Consider the following 17,091-nt stretch of genomic DNA (forward strand, 5'->3'; position numbering starts at 1 on the left):
TGTGTGTGTGTGTGTGTGTGGTTTGAGGACACAAATTTGTATAATAACATGGGTATGACATAGGTATTACAACGAGAAGGTGATTTATGAGGACATTTTCAGTGTCCCTGTAATTCAAAAGGCTTATAAATCATTCAGAATTAGTTGTTTTGAACAGTTGGCAACACTGGTGTGTTTGATAAGCGTTGGAATGGAACTCTGCAGGAAGGTAGATCTCCAGGACCAGGGTTGGGCACCCCTGCCATAAACTGTAAAAACCAACGTGTGTGTCTGCGTGTACATACGGGTGTGTGTTTTCCTTTCACTTCCACACCAAACCGGAGTGTATTGCTGAGGCACAGTCTACAGTAGTGGTTGACCGATTTGGCATTTTTAATAACCAGCAGACATGTTCACAAGGTCAAGTCTTTGAGGTTGAGTCCAAGACACATTTCAAGTCTTTGTTCTATTTTTAGCAATAGTTCTTTCAGCTAGTTATTGAAGCTAAATCGGTTTTGAATTACTGATTTCACAATACGATTTTCTCATTTATTATTATTTTTTTGCGAAATGAGATTTAAGACATATTAGAAATGGAAAGTTGTCCCTTTTATTATTTCTCAGAAAAAATGCTGCACGTTTCTTTGTGAAATTGACAAATGTCAAATAACATGACTAAATTGAAATTTAAAACAAACCCCAAATCAAATGAATAACACATGAAAGAAATCTCATATAAACAAAGTCAAGTCAAATCACCTTTATTTCTATAGCAGTTTTTACAATACAGATCGTGTCAAAGAAAGTTTACAGTATTAAATAGGAAAATAGTGTGTCAATAATGCAAAAGGACAATAGTAAACACTCCATTTTCCGTTAAAGGCAGTTCATCATTGAATTCAGTCATCATCCAGCTCAGTTCAGTTTAAATAGTATCTGTGCAATCAAGTTGATGATACCTGGATATGAAGTGTCCCCAACTAAGCAAGCCAGAGGAACCAAAACTCCATCGGTGACAGAATGGAGGAAAAAAAAGGCTTTGTTTGTGCCCTTTCCATTTAAAATTAGAGGCAACCACAGTATTTTAAACACCGTCCAAACAAAGAGGCTGCATACATGCAGCATGAGCAGTTTTTAATCTGAATTGAATTGTATAATTTCGAAATTTGAATTAAAAACAGAATGGTCGGACTTTAGTTTTGTGAAACTATCCTACATAAAACATCTGCACGAAACAAGCAGCAAACAGGCTGAATTAAAATGCAGATTCACTCTCTGCCAGCAGGTGGCGCTTATGAAACGGCAGCGATACAGCGTTTCCTTGGTTACTGCTGTAAACACAGCAGCGCTGAGGTTATGAACACTAATATGCATTATACAGAGAAAATTCCATATACAGATTTCTAAAGACAGTCAGTCACCTTCAGAGATACATTCATATAAACTCACTCCCCCAATTGTATTGCGATTTATTTAACATCTCAACATGTTTCTCACATATTGGTATGGATTTTCAGCCGGCTCGGGGAGCACCGTTACATCCCTATGCTTCAGATATTGGTTTCTGTGTGTAAAGTTTAGGGATGGGTATCGTTTACATTTTATCGCTATTGATACCGATACCGCTTATCGAAACAGTACTTTCTGGTGCAAAAAGATATGATGTGAAAAGTTATTTTATTACTGCTGAACTTTAGCAACTGTATTAAAGTTCTTCAGTCAAGAGCAGTGAGTTATTTCTCTCTTTGTGTTTTATTTTATTAACATTAAAAGGAATAGTTCCCCCAAAAATGAAAATTGTCATTTACTCACTCTCAAGTTGTTTTAAACCTGAATGAGTTTCTTTCTTCTGTTGAACATAAGTTATTTTGAAGAATGTGGGAAACCAAATAGTTGCTGGTCCTCAGTGACTTTCATATATATATTTTTCCTGCTATCAAAGTCTGTGGGGACCAGCAACTGTTTGGTTACCCACATTCTTCAAAATATCTTCTTTTGTGTTTAGCACAAGAAAGAAATTAATACAGGTTTTGGACAATATGAGTGAGTAAATAATTTTGGGTGAACTATCCCTTTAATGACAAGCGGCAGCATGTTTAGTACCGTCCCTTTAAGACCAGCGCGCATCTGTTTTTCTCTCAACTGTTTACTTTCACTTTAGACATAACTAACTGTGTTTACATGTACACCTTGTGTGTTTTTGACAGTATTAGCGCAATCAGACGATAACTAAGATAATCGGCTGCTGTTTAACAGGTCTTTTAGTGTACGCACGCGTCAGTGTATGCGCTCTGAATAAGTGCACGTCAGAACAGCACGCAAATGAAACTCTTGTAAGTCGCTTTGGATAAGTGTCGGCTAAATGAATAAATGTAAATACAGCACATTGCTTGAGGTAGATGTTGTATTTTGTTAGTAAATGTTTCATTATATTACTAGTGTTGCCTCTTTTGTTCACTATTACATTACTGCATATATTGCATCTGACACTGGTGTCGCCTAGTTTTGTAATGTGAGCCCACACTTTAAAATGTTTCACTCTTGCCGCGATGACCGACTGCACGCAAACACACACCGCACATGCGCATGGATATCACACGCATGTCGAGCAAACATCGGACACATCATTCAGTGAAGGAAAATGACAAGCAACAGCTTTTAATTTGTCGTTAACATTGAAGTATACGGAGATAAAACAACGCAAGTATCGATAACAGTATCGTTTGTTCTGAAGCTTATCGGTATTCCGATACTGACCCAATCACATACCGGTCCAAAAAAATAACGGTTATCGGTACCCATCCCTAGTGATCGCGCAGGGGCCTCTCGCACACATACACAACATATCAGTTATAGCATACTTGACATCGCAGCCTGTTCATTATCAAATAAAATAAGCCAACCATACATACAGTTACACTGCTCAATTTGAATAGTCTGAAGAACAATCTATTGCGTAATATTTATTTTTGTCTCTCAAAAATGCAATTTTATATAAGGTATTTTTAAACAATGCAGAAAACATATATCTAAAAAAAATTGTGTGTGTGCGCGCACGGGCATGAATGAATTAAAATACTGAAGCAGTCAAAGGATCGGAGACATAAATACATGAAAGTATGACTGAAATGTTAAAATGTTTAAAAAATTATAATAAAATAATACACATTTATTTTGTGGCACTTAAAAAAAATTATTTAGTGCCTATATTTGTATCGTATATTTTATTAACATTAAAAGGAATAGTTCCCCCAAAAATGAAAATTGTCATTTACTCACTCTCAAGTTGTTTTAAACCTGAATGAGTTTTTCTTCTGTTGAACATAAGTTATTTTGAAGAATGTGGGAAACCAAATAGTTGCTGGTCCTCAGTGACTTTCATATATATTTTTTTCCTGCTATCAAAGTCTGTGGGGACCAGCAACTGTTTGGTTACCCTCATTCTTCAAAATATCTTCTTTTGTGTTTAGCACAAGAAAGAAATTAATACAGGTTTTGGACAATATGAGTGAGTAAATAATTTTGGGTGAACTATCCCTTTAATGACAAGCGGCAGCATGTTTAGTACCGTCCCTTTAAGACCAGCGCGCATCTGTTTTTCTCTCAACTGTTTACTTTCACTTTAGACATAACTAACTGTGTTTACATGTACACCTTGTGTGTTTTTGACAGTATTAGCGCAATCAGACGATAACTAAGATAATCGGCTGCTGTTTAACAGGTCTTTTAGTGTACGCACGCGTCAGTGTATGCGCTCTGAATAAGTGCACGTCAGAACAGCACGCAAATGAAACTCTTGTAAGTCGCTTTGGATAAGTGTCGGCTAAATGAATAAATGTAAATACAGCACATTGCTTGAGGTAGATGTTGTGATTTGTTAGTAAATGTTTCATTTCAATCTTATTAGTGTTGCCTCTTTCGTTCACTATTATACTACTGCATATATTGCATCTGACACTGCTGTCACCTAGTTTTGTAACGTGAGCCCACACTTCCGAACGTTTCACTCTTGCCGCCATGACTGATTGCACGCAAACACACAGCGCAGATGCGCATGATATCACACGCACGTCGAGCAAGCATCGGCCACATCATTCAGTGAAAGAAAATGACAAGCAGCAGCTTCTAATTCATCGTTAACATTGAAGTATTCGGAGATAAAACAACACAAGTATCGATAAGAGTATAGTTTGTCCTGAAGCTTATCGGTACTCTGGTATTTGACCCAGTTACGTACCTGTCCAAAAAAATACCGATTCTCGGTACCCATCCCTAGTAAAGATGCCTTTAGACTTTGTTTATTTACAATGCAATCATGCGTGTATAATAATGCTGGCTTGGTATGTTTAGAGATGAATTGTTGTGACAGTTGCCACTGCAGAACATACTAATAGGGAATGAATGGATTAGGAATGAATAGAAAAATGTGGTGTATGATGCTGTCATGTGGGGAGAATGTGTATGGAATATCATAGTGACACTTAAGTCACACTTGAGTTTCCATCTCTGATAACCAGCTTAATTAAACTCTAGCCTAGTTTGCCTGTATTGTTTGGCTGATATATTGAAAGCGCACTTTTTGACAGCGATGAAAACGCCAGGAAGCTCCTGTTCTCCATCTTCGTTAGTCTCTTAAATTTAGTAAAGTGTGTATGATGATTTGTAGGATCTTGCTGGAGAAATCTCGCTCTCGTTTGACTCTACATCACATTGATTGAGTCACTCTTGACACTAAACGGTTGGTTTCTTTGGTGTTGCTGGTTGGATGTTGTGTCAGGCTCAGTTGTGTTTGAGAGTGTTTTGGATATTTGACTGTAATATAAATAGTTTGGACCCTCATTGATTAGTGTATTTCTGTGTCTGACAGGAGCTGGGTTTGACGGAGCTGGATAAATCTGTGCTGATGTATGGATATGCGACGGCCCTGCTGGAAATCGGACAGCCTGAGGTAATGCACCACAATTCAGCTTGATGTTTACCTGGAATGTGATGTAAAGAAACTTCTGCTAGTGTCATGTGCAGGAGACGAGTGTGACTGAAGTCTTGTGACTTTACTGCTCACTTTATGCACTACAAATGAAAACCTGTTCAGATGCCATTCTTCTTGTGCTTTCGTCTCGCATTCGGACTTCAATCAGTGTCATTTAAAGCATCTGCCAAATGTGCTAAAAAGAAGTTGTAGAATGCAAAAACTGGTCTGTATGTGAAGATGGACCTGATGAGTGAAACTGATGCATAGTTTCAGTTTGTCATGTGACACTCAGAAAAAGGTTTAGAATGAGTGACGGTGTCCACGATCATTATGAACACATTTCCACCAAAGCCAGAGATATTTCACTGTATCACTGCACGAGTCTGATGCACCTTTGCTGTAGAAGACCTTCTCTCATTCAAAATCTCTCAAATCAAAGAGTTCCAGATGCAAAAATCAGACTTTAATGGTCAAGAAGACAAAGCAGAGATGCCTGCAGGGCATCGGACCGTCTCACTCACAGTTTACACGTTCATACGGTTGATCTCAAAGAGATCGTTGTTACCAGTTATCTCATTTGCAGGTGTTCTTTTCTCTTTCTCTTCCTGGAAACTCCCCAATACTCCCTGATTCTTCTGCCACAGTCCCCTCATTAATTGATCTCTGTTTCTCTTTTTAAGGGTGGCAGACTGCCAACTAGCCTATGTAGAAATACATCACAGAGTGATTATTCAGTGCGTCTGCCTCATTGCTTTTATCTAAAGACTTAGGCGATGCGGCCTAAATTATCCCTCGGTGTCGGTGCAGATGCAAGCTCAGAGACGTACAGCATCAAATCACAGACGACTAAAATCATGGCTTCATGCTGGCTATTCTACAAACCTAAATGTCAGATAAAAATGTACTGTATTTTCAGTTGTTGTTCATCGATTGTGTTGTTTCTTGTGTTTGAAGGAACTGGCTGAAGCTGAGCGGTTGTTCACCAAATTAGAGTCGTCAGAGAGGAAGTTTCAGTTGCTGGTGCATTATGGGATGGGCAGAGTTTACCTGAAGGAGAACAGGTGAGTGTTGATTTTGAATGCTGCTGCACTGAATGCTAAATGTCTTCGACAATTTCTTGTCTGGGTTCGATGTGTTGTAGATTTACTAAAGCTCTGGAGTGCTTCACTAACGCACAACTGATGATCCAGAGACGCATCACACCTGGAAAACTCACCTGGCCAACCACTAAAACTACAGTAGAGGAAACACAGCCGGCCTGTTTAAAGGTGCATAATGTGTGTGTGTGTGTGCGTGAGAGATAGTGACCGCTGATCCCAGAATATTCTGGCTTTAACACAGTTCAAGCAAAACTGATTTAGACACATTTTACAGAAAAATGTATGCCCATTTCTGCTTCTAAACCCCCTGAAAATTTGTTTGCTCTTTACTGTCTGTTCATATATACCAAACCTAAATATGAATGAACAGACAGTAAAGAGCATGCAGCATGCAGGTACTTGTGATCTTACAAGTGTAAATAAAGAACTGGTTGTTTCAATAAGTGGAAACATTAGAGTTTTGGACATATAATGTAATAAAAATAGTTTTAAAAAAGTAACTACAAATGAGCATGTAAAGCAAATATCTTTAAAAGAAATTCTGTGTGGAGCATGTTAGGGCTGCATGATTAATCGCATGCGATAGTCATGCGCATCTCGTCTGTAAAGCTGGTTCTGTGATTAGTAGTAAATCTCCATCACCTGCTTTCAGATGGAGCAGTATTTACTACACAGAGCCGTACTTCACTGGCAAGCTACACAATAACGTGTTCATTATCACAGACGATTTAATCGCGCAATTATGAAATCGAAGATATCGTTCTGCGATAATGACAGTTGTTTGCGTAGCTTGTCAGTGAACTACAGCTCTGTGTAGTAAATGCTGCTCCATCTGAAAGCAGGTGAAAATACCACATTTAATACCATGTTTTTACTCCAAACTCACTTCATAACGTCAGTCGAGTGTTTGAAATAAATCCTTCTGTGAGATGATGTGGCTTCTTACACAGAATAAAGCATATTTAACCTTAAACATATTTCATAGTATTCTAAGCGGTGATAAAGGCATTGCATTATTATATACTTTATTATTATGAAAATTATAATAAGAACTCGGATAAACCATATATTGTCGTAGTCGTGTGTTTATTAGTCAGGCTGAATCACTGAAAGCAGTTCAATCGTCTGTTTATTCAGCTAGTGCTGTAGGGATGTCCTGGGTTTCTTCTGCGGGGTGTATTTGGAGTTTCTCTGGCCTTCAGATGGAGATTTACTGCTGATCACAGAACCCTGCTTCACTGAAAGAGACGCATGACAATCACAGCTTCTGACTAATCGCGATTTCATTTCGATTTATCGTGCAGTCCTAACTCTACTGATTCCCTATAAATTCACACCAGAAGTTCACACCAGAAATAAGTTTGAATCATTTACTAAAATGTGTCTTACAAGATGTTTTATTAATCTGGTTCATTCACAAACAAGATGGCTCATTCAGTGCCGCTCCGAATCATATTCTTTCAGTAGGTTAAAATAATGAAATGCTCAAAGCATTCAAAGCAAAAATCATCAAACACATCAAGTATGATTCAGTGTATGGAAGTCAACAAGAATGTTTCATTCACTTAAAAGCTATGTTCGAAAACACAGACTCGATCATATACGGACCACTTACATCATACACAAGTTTGCCATCCATTCTTGGGCAACAGATCCAGCCAGGCAACCCGGTTTACAGGTAGTACCCGTCAAGCTTGGTTATGAACACAGATAATAGATTGTGCCCTGGAGATGGAAATAGGGAAATAAACCGCTGTTGCTTGGCAATAGTGTCCCTGTTCGGTAAAATATTAAACAAGTTAATCACATCAGCGCCAAAAGAAGTTGTGAGACTGTGTTGGGAGTTCAGGGACTGTAGCAGCGCTGTGTTTAGGGAGCGTGAGACGTCTGGAAGAATTCGGCTGAGTCACACCTGCCCAGAGGAGGCAAAGCTTATGCCAATTTGCAACTGCCCTCCCTGAAAATTCCTGGTCTGCTATTATCTTCTGCAGCCAGACTCTGCCAGCCTCCCCAAGGGAGCGGGGCAAGGGGCCATCACTGCCTGAAAGCCTGCTGACGTGGATCTCAGTGGGCCTCTCGCCTGGGCAAAGAGGAGCAGAGGAGAAGAGACAGAACGTTCTGAGGACGCCACTGACATACAGGCAAAAACAAACAGTTTCATCAGCATGTCCCCCGAGGCAGGATCCAGGGAAGTGTCTGCCGCAACCACAACCAACAGGATGCTTTTGAAAGCGAGAGCATATGTATCTGCTGCTTCAAAGTGGCATTCTTTAAATTCAAGTGGTGCTTCATTATGAATTGACATCTAGCAACCTGGAGAGATGCTGGAACGGCTAGTCAAACCGCTTGCTTATAAAGTTCCTAACGTATGCACTTTTGCGCGCACTGAATTAAAAACTATAGCAGATCCATTCATAAAGTGAAGCACTAAAAAACCAAGTGAAAGATCATTCACATCAAGACTGATGCAACAAATCGATTTGACAATGAAGCTGATTAAATCTGGCTCAAAAGAAAAGTTTGGCATAATAATGATTTATTTTTTCTTCTTCCAAATTTGACTTGCCCTGCCAACATTTCCAACACAATTTTTCAAATTAATTATATTATAATTTTACATTTATATTTTCTAATTTAAAAAATTTATGATTTTTATTCAATTTAACATTTACTTATTTCATATTTTACATTATTTAATTTACCTAATATTTATTTTAATTACATAAATTAAAAAAAATAATAATATTTATAATGCATGTTTAACATTTTTGTTATTATTCTATTATATAAACATACCGTGTTCATTATCACAGACGATTTAATTACGCGATTATGAAATCGAAGATATCGTTCTGCGATAATGACAGTTGTTTGCGTAGCTTGTCAGTGAACTACAGCTCTGTGTAGTAAATGCTGCTCCATCTGAAAGCAGGTGAAAATACCACATTTAATACCATGTTTTTACTCCAAACTCACTTCATAACGTCAGTCGAGTGTTTGAAATAAATCCTTCTGTGAGATGATGTGGCTTCTTACACAGAATAAAGCATATTTAACCTTAAACATATTTCATAGTATTCTAAGCGGTGATAAAGGCATTGCATTATTATATACTTTATTATTATGAAAATTATAATAAGAACTCTGATAAACCATATATTGTCGTAGTCGTGTGTTTATTAGTCAGGCTGAATCACTGAAAGCAGTTCAATCGTCTGTTTATTCAGCTAGTGCTGTAGGGATGTCCTGGGTTTCTTCTGCGGGGTGTATTTGGAGTTTCTCTGGCCTTCAGATGGAGATTTACTGCTGATCACAGAACCCTGCTTCACTGAAAGAGACGCATGACAATCACAGCTTCTGACTAATCGCGATTTCATTTCGATTTATCGTGCAGTCCTAGAGCATGCCCCCGATCCGCACAATGCTCTCACCTTTTTCCCCCTTACCTGTTTGCATCTCTGGCATCACAATGATTGTCTGCAGATGCTGAACCCAGAATAGTCCTTGTGACCTTGCTTGACATGCTGATGTATTTCCATTTGAAACAAGAAGTTGGAGCTTGTTCCTTTTTTTTTATATTCAGTGGTGTTTAGCTCAGTAAAGCCACTCACCACAGCCGCAGGTGTACAAAAAATGTCTACAGGATTAAATGATTGAATATAAAACTAATGTTAGAGCAAACAGACTTTCAGGACTGAAAGCAACAAAACTTCTCTTATAACATCGTGCATGTTTATGGTGCTGATATGAACTGTTTCTGTCCTGAAGGTACGTCTGGAGGACTTCATAGAGGTGTGTAAGTTTCCTCCTAAAGTGGACGCGGTCTGCCGGTATCAGCACTGCCTCTCTCATACGGTGGAGATCTACTTCAGCGATCCAGACTTTAAGGTGAGTGTGCTGAGCGGAATCTGCTGCCTGATCGGTCTGGCGATCTGTAACGAGCGTGTGCTGTTTGCAGGGCTTCATCCAGCTGACCTGCTGTCAGAGCTGCAGAGTCGAGTTTCATATGAGCTGCTGGAAGAAGCTCAAAACACTTTCATTCTCCGATAAGAACGACAAGGTCAGAGGTCTTTCTCTTATGTGAGAAACCTGAGGATGTTACAGACGCTCACTGTTCTTATCTGTTTACTGCAGGATTTTCTAAAAGATTCATGTTTTACGCCAGACTGTGGAGGTCAGGTCTGTCACATTGTAATATATGGCTCAACGGGGCTGATAAAGTGTGAGGTGAGATGCGTGTACACACACACACTCACTCTCTCTCTCACTCACTCTCTCACACACACTCACTCACTCACTCACTCACACATACACTCACTCACTCACTCTCTCACACACACTCGCTCACTCTCTCACACACACTCTCTCACACACACACTCTCTCACTCATACACACACTCACTCACTCTCTCTCACACACACACACACACACACACTCACTCAAAGAGCACGCAGTGATGTTTCATTTACTTACTAAGATTCTCCTCTTCTCTCAGTTTAAAACATCTATTCCTAAAATCAGACCTGTTGGACGATTGAGAATCAAGCAGCAATGTACAAGGTGGCGTTTAATGCATCTTACGCATCATATTTCATACTTTAGCTGCATCTGTTGATGGCGGCTGATTTCTCTCTTTGTACCTCGACAGTATTAAGAAGTTGAAGTCTAAAAATGAACGAAAGCTTCGGCGGAAACAACACAAGTTGGCGACACGTTCTGCCTGTCAAGAGAGAAAGCAAGTAACGGCTGCGGACGCCCCTAAAGACCCGACGGCAGAGAGAGGTATCCAAATACATATCATGATAATAATGCTTATGAAGTTAAAAGATTTGAATTCATTTACAGGACTTTTCAATGTAAGGGCGCAGAATTTAGTAGAGACACTATGACATGTCCCTCTCGATATTCAGCCACTATTAAATTGTCCATCGCAATAATTTTGCTCAAACAATTATAAAGCTTTATTAAATGTGTATGTAACCACTGTTGTAATTTTGGCCACATCTGAAATGGGTCGAACCATTGACATTTACCTGAGAAGTTAAAGAAATACGCTAGATTTAATAGATGTGTGGAGTAAGAACATATAAGAGCTGAAGTGTTTGAAACATACGAGTACAGTTCGGCTGAATGATGAAGTTTGTCCTCTTAAACTTTGTTGTTCTGCTTTTTTGTGCTCTTCTGCTTCTGCTTTTTGCAAACAAGTGAATGAATCTTCCTCAGAAGAGACAAAAACAGCAACTCACTTCAGTGTCTTACATTATAATTACATCCATAAGCTTTGTGAAATTTGCAGTAACTGATGAATCTGTTGTTTGACTTCTTCATATTTAAGGAGAGAACTATAGTTTAAGTCGGACATCGCTTGTTATGATGTTGAAGGGTATAGAATTTAGTAGAGATGCTGTGACATGATCCTATATCAGACGCTAATAAATAACTTTGATCAAACAATTAAATGTCTGTTATCTGCTGTTATGTTCCCATCAATGCCAAAACCAAACCTACACCATTGTTTCAAGGTTTAGAAATCACACTTTTAAAATAGGACAAAAACAGTTGCTGATCTATACAAATAAGAAATATCTAGATTTTTTTTTATATTGATTTTTGGCTCATTTTAAAGTAATGGTTCACCAAAAAAATGCATGTTCTGTGATAATTTTCTCGCCCTCAAGTTGTTCCAAACCTGTATGAGTTTGTTTCTTCTGTTGAAAACAAAAGAAGAATTTGTGTAACCAAACAGTTGACAGTAGCCATTGACTTTACTAGTCTGGAAAAGCCCCGGACCCCCAGATGAGAACCGCTGTTAATAACACTGTATCTCTGTTCTTATCGCTCCTGCAGAGCCACCCAGAGACTGTATTGATATGGACCGTGTTTTACATCAAATTCATGATAACAAAGGACTTTTTAAAGAAGAGTCAGTGAATATTTCTTGCTTTTTGGAGCATCTGCGGCCGTGGCTGGATTTATTTGAGAGTAAAGGACATGAGAGTGTGCTAAACAGCCGTAGAGACCCTGGACCTCTGTGGGAGCTGGTGGACCTTCTGCTGGAGTCCAGAAACCGGGTCTGGGCTCGAGTCTTCATCGAAACGCTCGGCCTGATGCTTCATATCAAACCCAAAGTGCAGCAGTGGGCTCAGCAGCTCGATAACGCTGGTGCGTTTCATTCACACTGCTGTTCACTTCCACATCTTCTGACTAAACGTCGCCGTTTTCACGACTGAATATTGTGTACAAGTGTCCATCATTAATCAGTCTGATGTGTGTCTCCTCCGTCAGGTCTGAAAGCCGCGGAGTCGTTCGTCAGTCGTTACAGCTCTCATCTGGAGGAGTTGGACCTGAAGCCTCTGCTCACGTTCACACCGCTGCAGGAGACACTCATCGAGAAGTTCGGCACCGTTCCGGAATTATTTGACCGTGACGGTTTAACTGTAATGGAGTACTTAAGACAGGCTCCGGCTAAAGAAATGCGTCTGTTTATTTGGACTCTAGAGTCGAATCGAGAGCGCTATCATTCCTGTCACTCCATTCTCGATCAATATTTTGAAGATGGTACGTAAGTCAGAACAAGCGTTTTATATGTGAAGGGAGTTTTTTGTAAATAATTGTTCGTTTTTCTTTAGATGCTGTTTGTTTAGTCATTAAAAAGACGGATGATAAACAGCAACTCACTTCAGTGTCTTACATTATAATTACATCCATAAGCTTTGTGAAATTTGCAGTAACTGATGAATCTGTTGTTTGACCTCTTCATATTTAAGGAGAGAACTATAGTTTAAGTCGGACATCGCTTGTTATGATGTTGAAGGGTATAGAATTTAGTAGAGATGCTGTGACATGATCCTATATCAGACGCTAATAAATAACTTTGATCAAACAATTAAATGTCTGTTATCTGCTGTTATGTTCCCATCAATGCCAAAACCAAACCTACACCATTGTTTCAAGGTTTAGAAATCACACTTTTAAAATAGGACAAAAACAGTTGCTGATCTATACAAATAAGAAATATCTAGATTTTTTTTTATATTGATTTTTGGCTCATTTTAAAGTAATGGTTCACCAAAAAAATGCATGTTCTGTGATAATTTTCTCGCCCTCAAGTTGTTCCAAACCTGTATGAGTTTGTTTCTTCTGTTGAAAACAAAAGAAGAATTTGTGTAACCAAACAGTTGACAGTAGCCATTGACTTTACTAGTCTGGAAAAGCCCCGGACCCCCAGATGAGAACCGCTGTTAATAACACTGTATCTCTGTTCTTATCGCTCCTGCAGAGCCACCCAGAGACTGTATTGATATGGACCGTGTTTTACATCAAATTCATGATAACAAAGGACTTTTTAAAGAAGAGTCAGTGAATATTTCTTGCTTTTTGGAGCATCTGCGGCCGTGGCTGGATTTATTTGAGAGTAAAGGACATGAGAGTGTGCTAAACAGCCGTAGAGACCCTGGACCTCTGTGGGAGCTGGTGGACCTTCTGCTGGAGTCCAGAAACCGGGTCTGGGCTCGAGTCTTCATCGAAACGCTCGGCCTGATGCTTCATATCAAACCCAAAGTGCAGCAGTGGGCTCAGCAGCTCGATAACGCTGGTGCGTTTCATTCACACTGCTGTTCACTTCCACATCTTCTGACTAAACGTCGCCGTTTTCACGACTGAATATTGTGTACAAGTGTCCATCATTAATCAGTCTGATGTGTGTCTCCTCCGTCAGGTCTGAAAGCCGCGGAGTCGTTCGTCAGTCGTTACAGCTCTCATCTGGAGGAGTTGGACCTGAAGCCTCTGCTCACGTTCACACCGCTGCAGGAGACACTCATCGAGAAGTTCGGCACCGTTCCGGAATTATTTGACCGTGACGGTTTAACTGTAATGGAGTACTTAAGACAGGCTCCGGCTAAAGAAATGCGTCTGTTTATTTGGACTCTAGAGTCGAATCGAGAGCGCTATCATTCCTGTCACTCCATTCTCGATCAATATTTTGAAGATGGTACGTAAGTCAGAACAAGCGTTTTATATGTGAAGGGAGTTTTTTGTAAATAATTGTTCGTTTTTCTTTAGATGCTGTTTGTTTAGTCATTAAAAAGACGGATGATGACGAGCACATGGTAAGAGATGCGTGCTGAAGTGTTTGTTTCTGAAGCGTTTCATCTGAGTAAATGACTCTCTCTCTCTCTCTCTCTCTCTCTCTCTCTCTCTCTGTGTGTTTCAGAGCTCAGTATTTAAGAGTAAAAATCGGCATCGCAAGAAGAAGCAGAAGGAGTTAAAGGTGAGCATGGTCAGTGCAAAGGTGCAGGACCAGCGTGCTTGATGCTCATCTGTGTGTCTGTGTGTTTCAGTCTGTTATTGTGCTGTCTGGAATGAGAGGTGGACATCCGGGGGATGAGGATGAGGAAGATGAGCTGTTCTCTGAGGAAGACGCTTTGTGAGTTCAGAACCGTTGCGTGTCACAAACGTGAAGCGAGTCAGTTTCGGTGACGTTGTGCGTGTGATGTTCCAGGATGTTCCTGAGCAGCATGGATCCGTTCAGCGTCCCCGAACACCTGCGAGGGCAGCTGGAGGAGTTTGAGGAGCAGTACGCCGGATCAGCCCACCGGAGCCACTACCAGAGAATCCTGGACAGTAACCCCGACCCCACTAAAGAGAGTTTATACGAGTACGTCTCTTTAACTATAAAACTTATGCAGTTATGTTAATTCAGAAGGAAAACTTTGTTGTCAGTGGACAGAAATATTACATTTACATTTACATTTAGTCATTTAGCAGATGCTTTTATCCAAAGCGACTTACAATTGGGGGAAACTTATTTTGGATGCGATTAATCGTTTGACAGCACTAATCAATATATATATATATCTCTCAGTGTTTATCATCATCTGAATCGTGCTGTGACTCGTATAATCTCATGTACTTCATAGACATCTATTCTGTTCTCTGTTGTTCTGTTGTCGGTGATTCTTTGTCTGGACAACGGCACTGTTCACACACTGTGGTATCGGGGCATTTTTACGAATACAGGAGCGCAGTATCGGTATCTCAACATCAGTTTGATACGCAGAGGAAACATACTTCGACACAGACACAGATACAGATAAACACAGTCATGTGAGCTGCTGTTTTACGGCTGAATGAAGCTGTGTGTGTTTTCTGTAGTCACACCAGAGACATCAGTGTGAAGAATAAAGAGTATCAGGCAGACCTGGAACGATTCCTGGATGTCAGGTGAGTCTGAACACCTGTTACCGTCTTATACAGTATAAACCTTTGCATCACTACCAGTTCAAATTAAACAACCTCTGAAAAAGTAATGGTGAATGTTTTATTTTTTTAATGGTTGTTTTAAATTTGATCTTTATAGATGGTATTTCAAAATATTACTGTTTTTACTGTATTTTGATCAAATAATTGCAGCTTTGGTGATTTAGAAGTGATTTTGAAAAACTGAATTATTCTAAACTTTTAGCTTCCAGTGTGTATGTATTTGAGAATGTCTCTTGTATTGTTTATGTGGGTGATCTAACCGAAATCATTTATCTGTGATGCACATCGCTGAATAGTAATTAGGCTTGTCACTACAACAAATTAATATAAACTGAATAAAACCTTACAGAAAACTCAAAACTTTCCATATAAACACACAACACATTACTAACCCCAACTCACAGCTACTGTAGGTAAATCCACTTTAGTCCACATGCATACAGTACATTCGCATGATATATATATATATCATAATGCAGATCTCAACTGCTTGAATATTGTTGTCAAATGTAAACTATATTATCGCACAGCTCTAAATGGATTGTTGTGAATAATTGGATGTGATGCATTAACTGTGTCCTGCAGTAACCAGTGTGCGTCTGAGCGTCTGCATCTGGAGGAGGAGATCAAGCGCTTCAGAGACGCATGTGTGAAGGCCCAGAGGAGATCCATGATGGCTCAGGTGAGTCTTTCAGCCGTGTGTTGAGGGTGTGTTCATTCCTGGACACCGCAGTGACGCCGGTGTGTGTGTGCTTCAGCTGTGTGTCCTGCAGAGCAGACGTGAACACGCGCTGCGGCGGCTCCGGATGAGTGTCTCTGAAGGGAAGATGGTGGTCAAACACCTGACGGAGGCGTCACTCAGGTACGGCTCACACGTGTTCAGAGTGATTTACACGTGATGTGAGTAGGGCTGTGCAATATATATCGGCTGCGATAATATTAGAATTGTTGTTTATTTGTTGTTATATCACAAAAACAAAACACTCTTACAGACACATGCATTTACAGTGCGTTCTTTCACTGCACGATTCTAGGGCTGAAACAATTCCTCGAGTAACTCGAATACAAAAAAATCATTGATTTCTTCGTTTAGTCCATTTACTGTAACTACATACAGAACACTTGTTTCCCCATGGACCATTATTACTGACGCACAACCCGATAAAAGCTATCCATGCTAAATTCTGTCATATTAGTCATTTTCAATACTATTTAGGGCAGATAGGGTGGATAGTATGTATGCACATTGGGACGCAGGGATATTTAAGACCGTAAATCAATATATGGTGGCTAGTTATGATGTCCCTAAGTTAGCTATGTTTTGTGAAAGACTTGGCACCATTCATGTTGATTGTCTCATTCTCTCTCTGTGACACACACACTCACACACAGACTCACTCAGTGAGCACAGTCTCTCTCACACACACACACACTCAGCGAGCACAGTCTGTCAAACTCACTCACACACACTCAGCGAGCACAGTCTGTCTCACACACACACACACACACTCAGAGAGCACAGTCTGTCACTCACACACTCAGCGAGCACAGTCTGTCTCACACACACACACTCACTCACTCTCACACACTCACACACTCAGCGAGCAGTCTGTCTCACACACACACACTCACTCACTCACTCACTCTCACACACTCACACACTCAGCGAGCACAGTCTGTCTCACACACACTCAGCGAGCACAGTCTGTCTCACACACACTCAGCGAGCACAGTCTGTCTCACACACACTCAGCGAGCACAGTCTGTCTCACACACAC

General features: G+C 40.0%; 1 protein-coding gene across 1 annotated transcript in view; it reads left to right on the top strand.

Moving 5' to 3' along the window:
* Window positions 1-17,091, top strand: part of ttc3 (tetratricopeptide repeat domain 3) — a 40,098-nt gene that overhangs the window by 15,068 nt on the left and 7,939 nt on the right. Inside the window, exons 19-35 of the mRNA XM_016250791.1 lie at window positions 4,847-4,927; window positions 5,906-6,012; window positions 6,093-6,219; window positions 9,820-9,939; window positions 10,010-10,111; window positions 10,186-10,278; window positions 10,548-10,612; window positions 10,701-10,834; window positions 11,900-12,214; window positions 12,338-12,610; window positions 14,114-14,160; window positions 14,265-14,321; window positions 14,392-14,477; window positions 14,553-14,738; window positions 15,206-15,274; window positions 15,899-15,995; window positions 16,072-16,175. Of these exons, the coding sequence (XP_016106277.1) occupies window positions 4,847-4,927; window positions 5,906-6,012; window positions 6,093-6,219; window positions 9,820-9,939; window positions 10,010-10,111; window positions 10,186-10,278; window positions 10,548-10,612; window positions 10,701-10,834; window positions 11,900-12,214; window positions 12,338-12,610; window positions 14,114-14,160; window positions 14,265-14,321; window positions 14,392-14,477; window positions 14,553-14,738; window positions 15,206-15,274; window positions 15,899-15,995; window positions 16,072-16,175 (2,063 nt within the window). The remainder of the gene's footprint in view (window positions 1-4,846; window positions 4,928-5,905; window positions 6,013-6,092; window positions 6,220-9,819; window positions 9,940-10,009; window positions 10,112-10,185; window positions 10,279-10,547; window positions 10,613-10,700; window positions 10,835-11,899; window positions 12,215-12,337; window positions 12,611-14,113; window positions 14,161-14,264; window positions 14,322-14,391; window positions 14,478-14,552; window positions 14,739-15,205; window positions 15,275-15,898; window positions 15,996-16,071; window positions 16,176-17,091) is intronic.

Source organism: Sinocyclocheilus grahami, unplaced genomic scaffold (genome assembly GCF_001515645.1).
Source record: "Sinocyclocheilus grahami isolate Dianchi unplaced genomic scaffold, SAMN03320097.WGS_v1.1 scaffold1007.1, whole genome shotgun sequence".
Taxonomy (NCBI): Eukaryota; Metazoa; Chordata; class Actinopteri; order Cypriniformes; family Cyprinidae; genus Sinocyclocheilus; species Sinocyclocheilus grahami.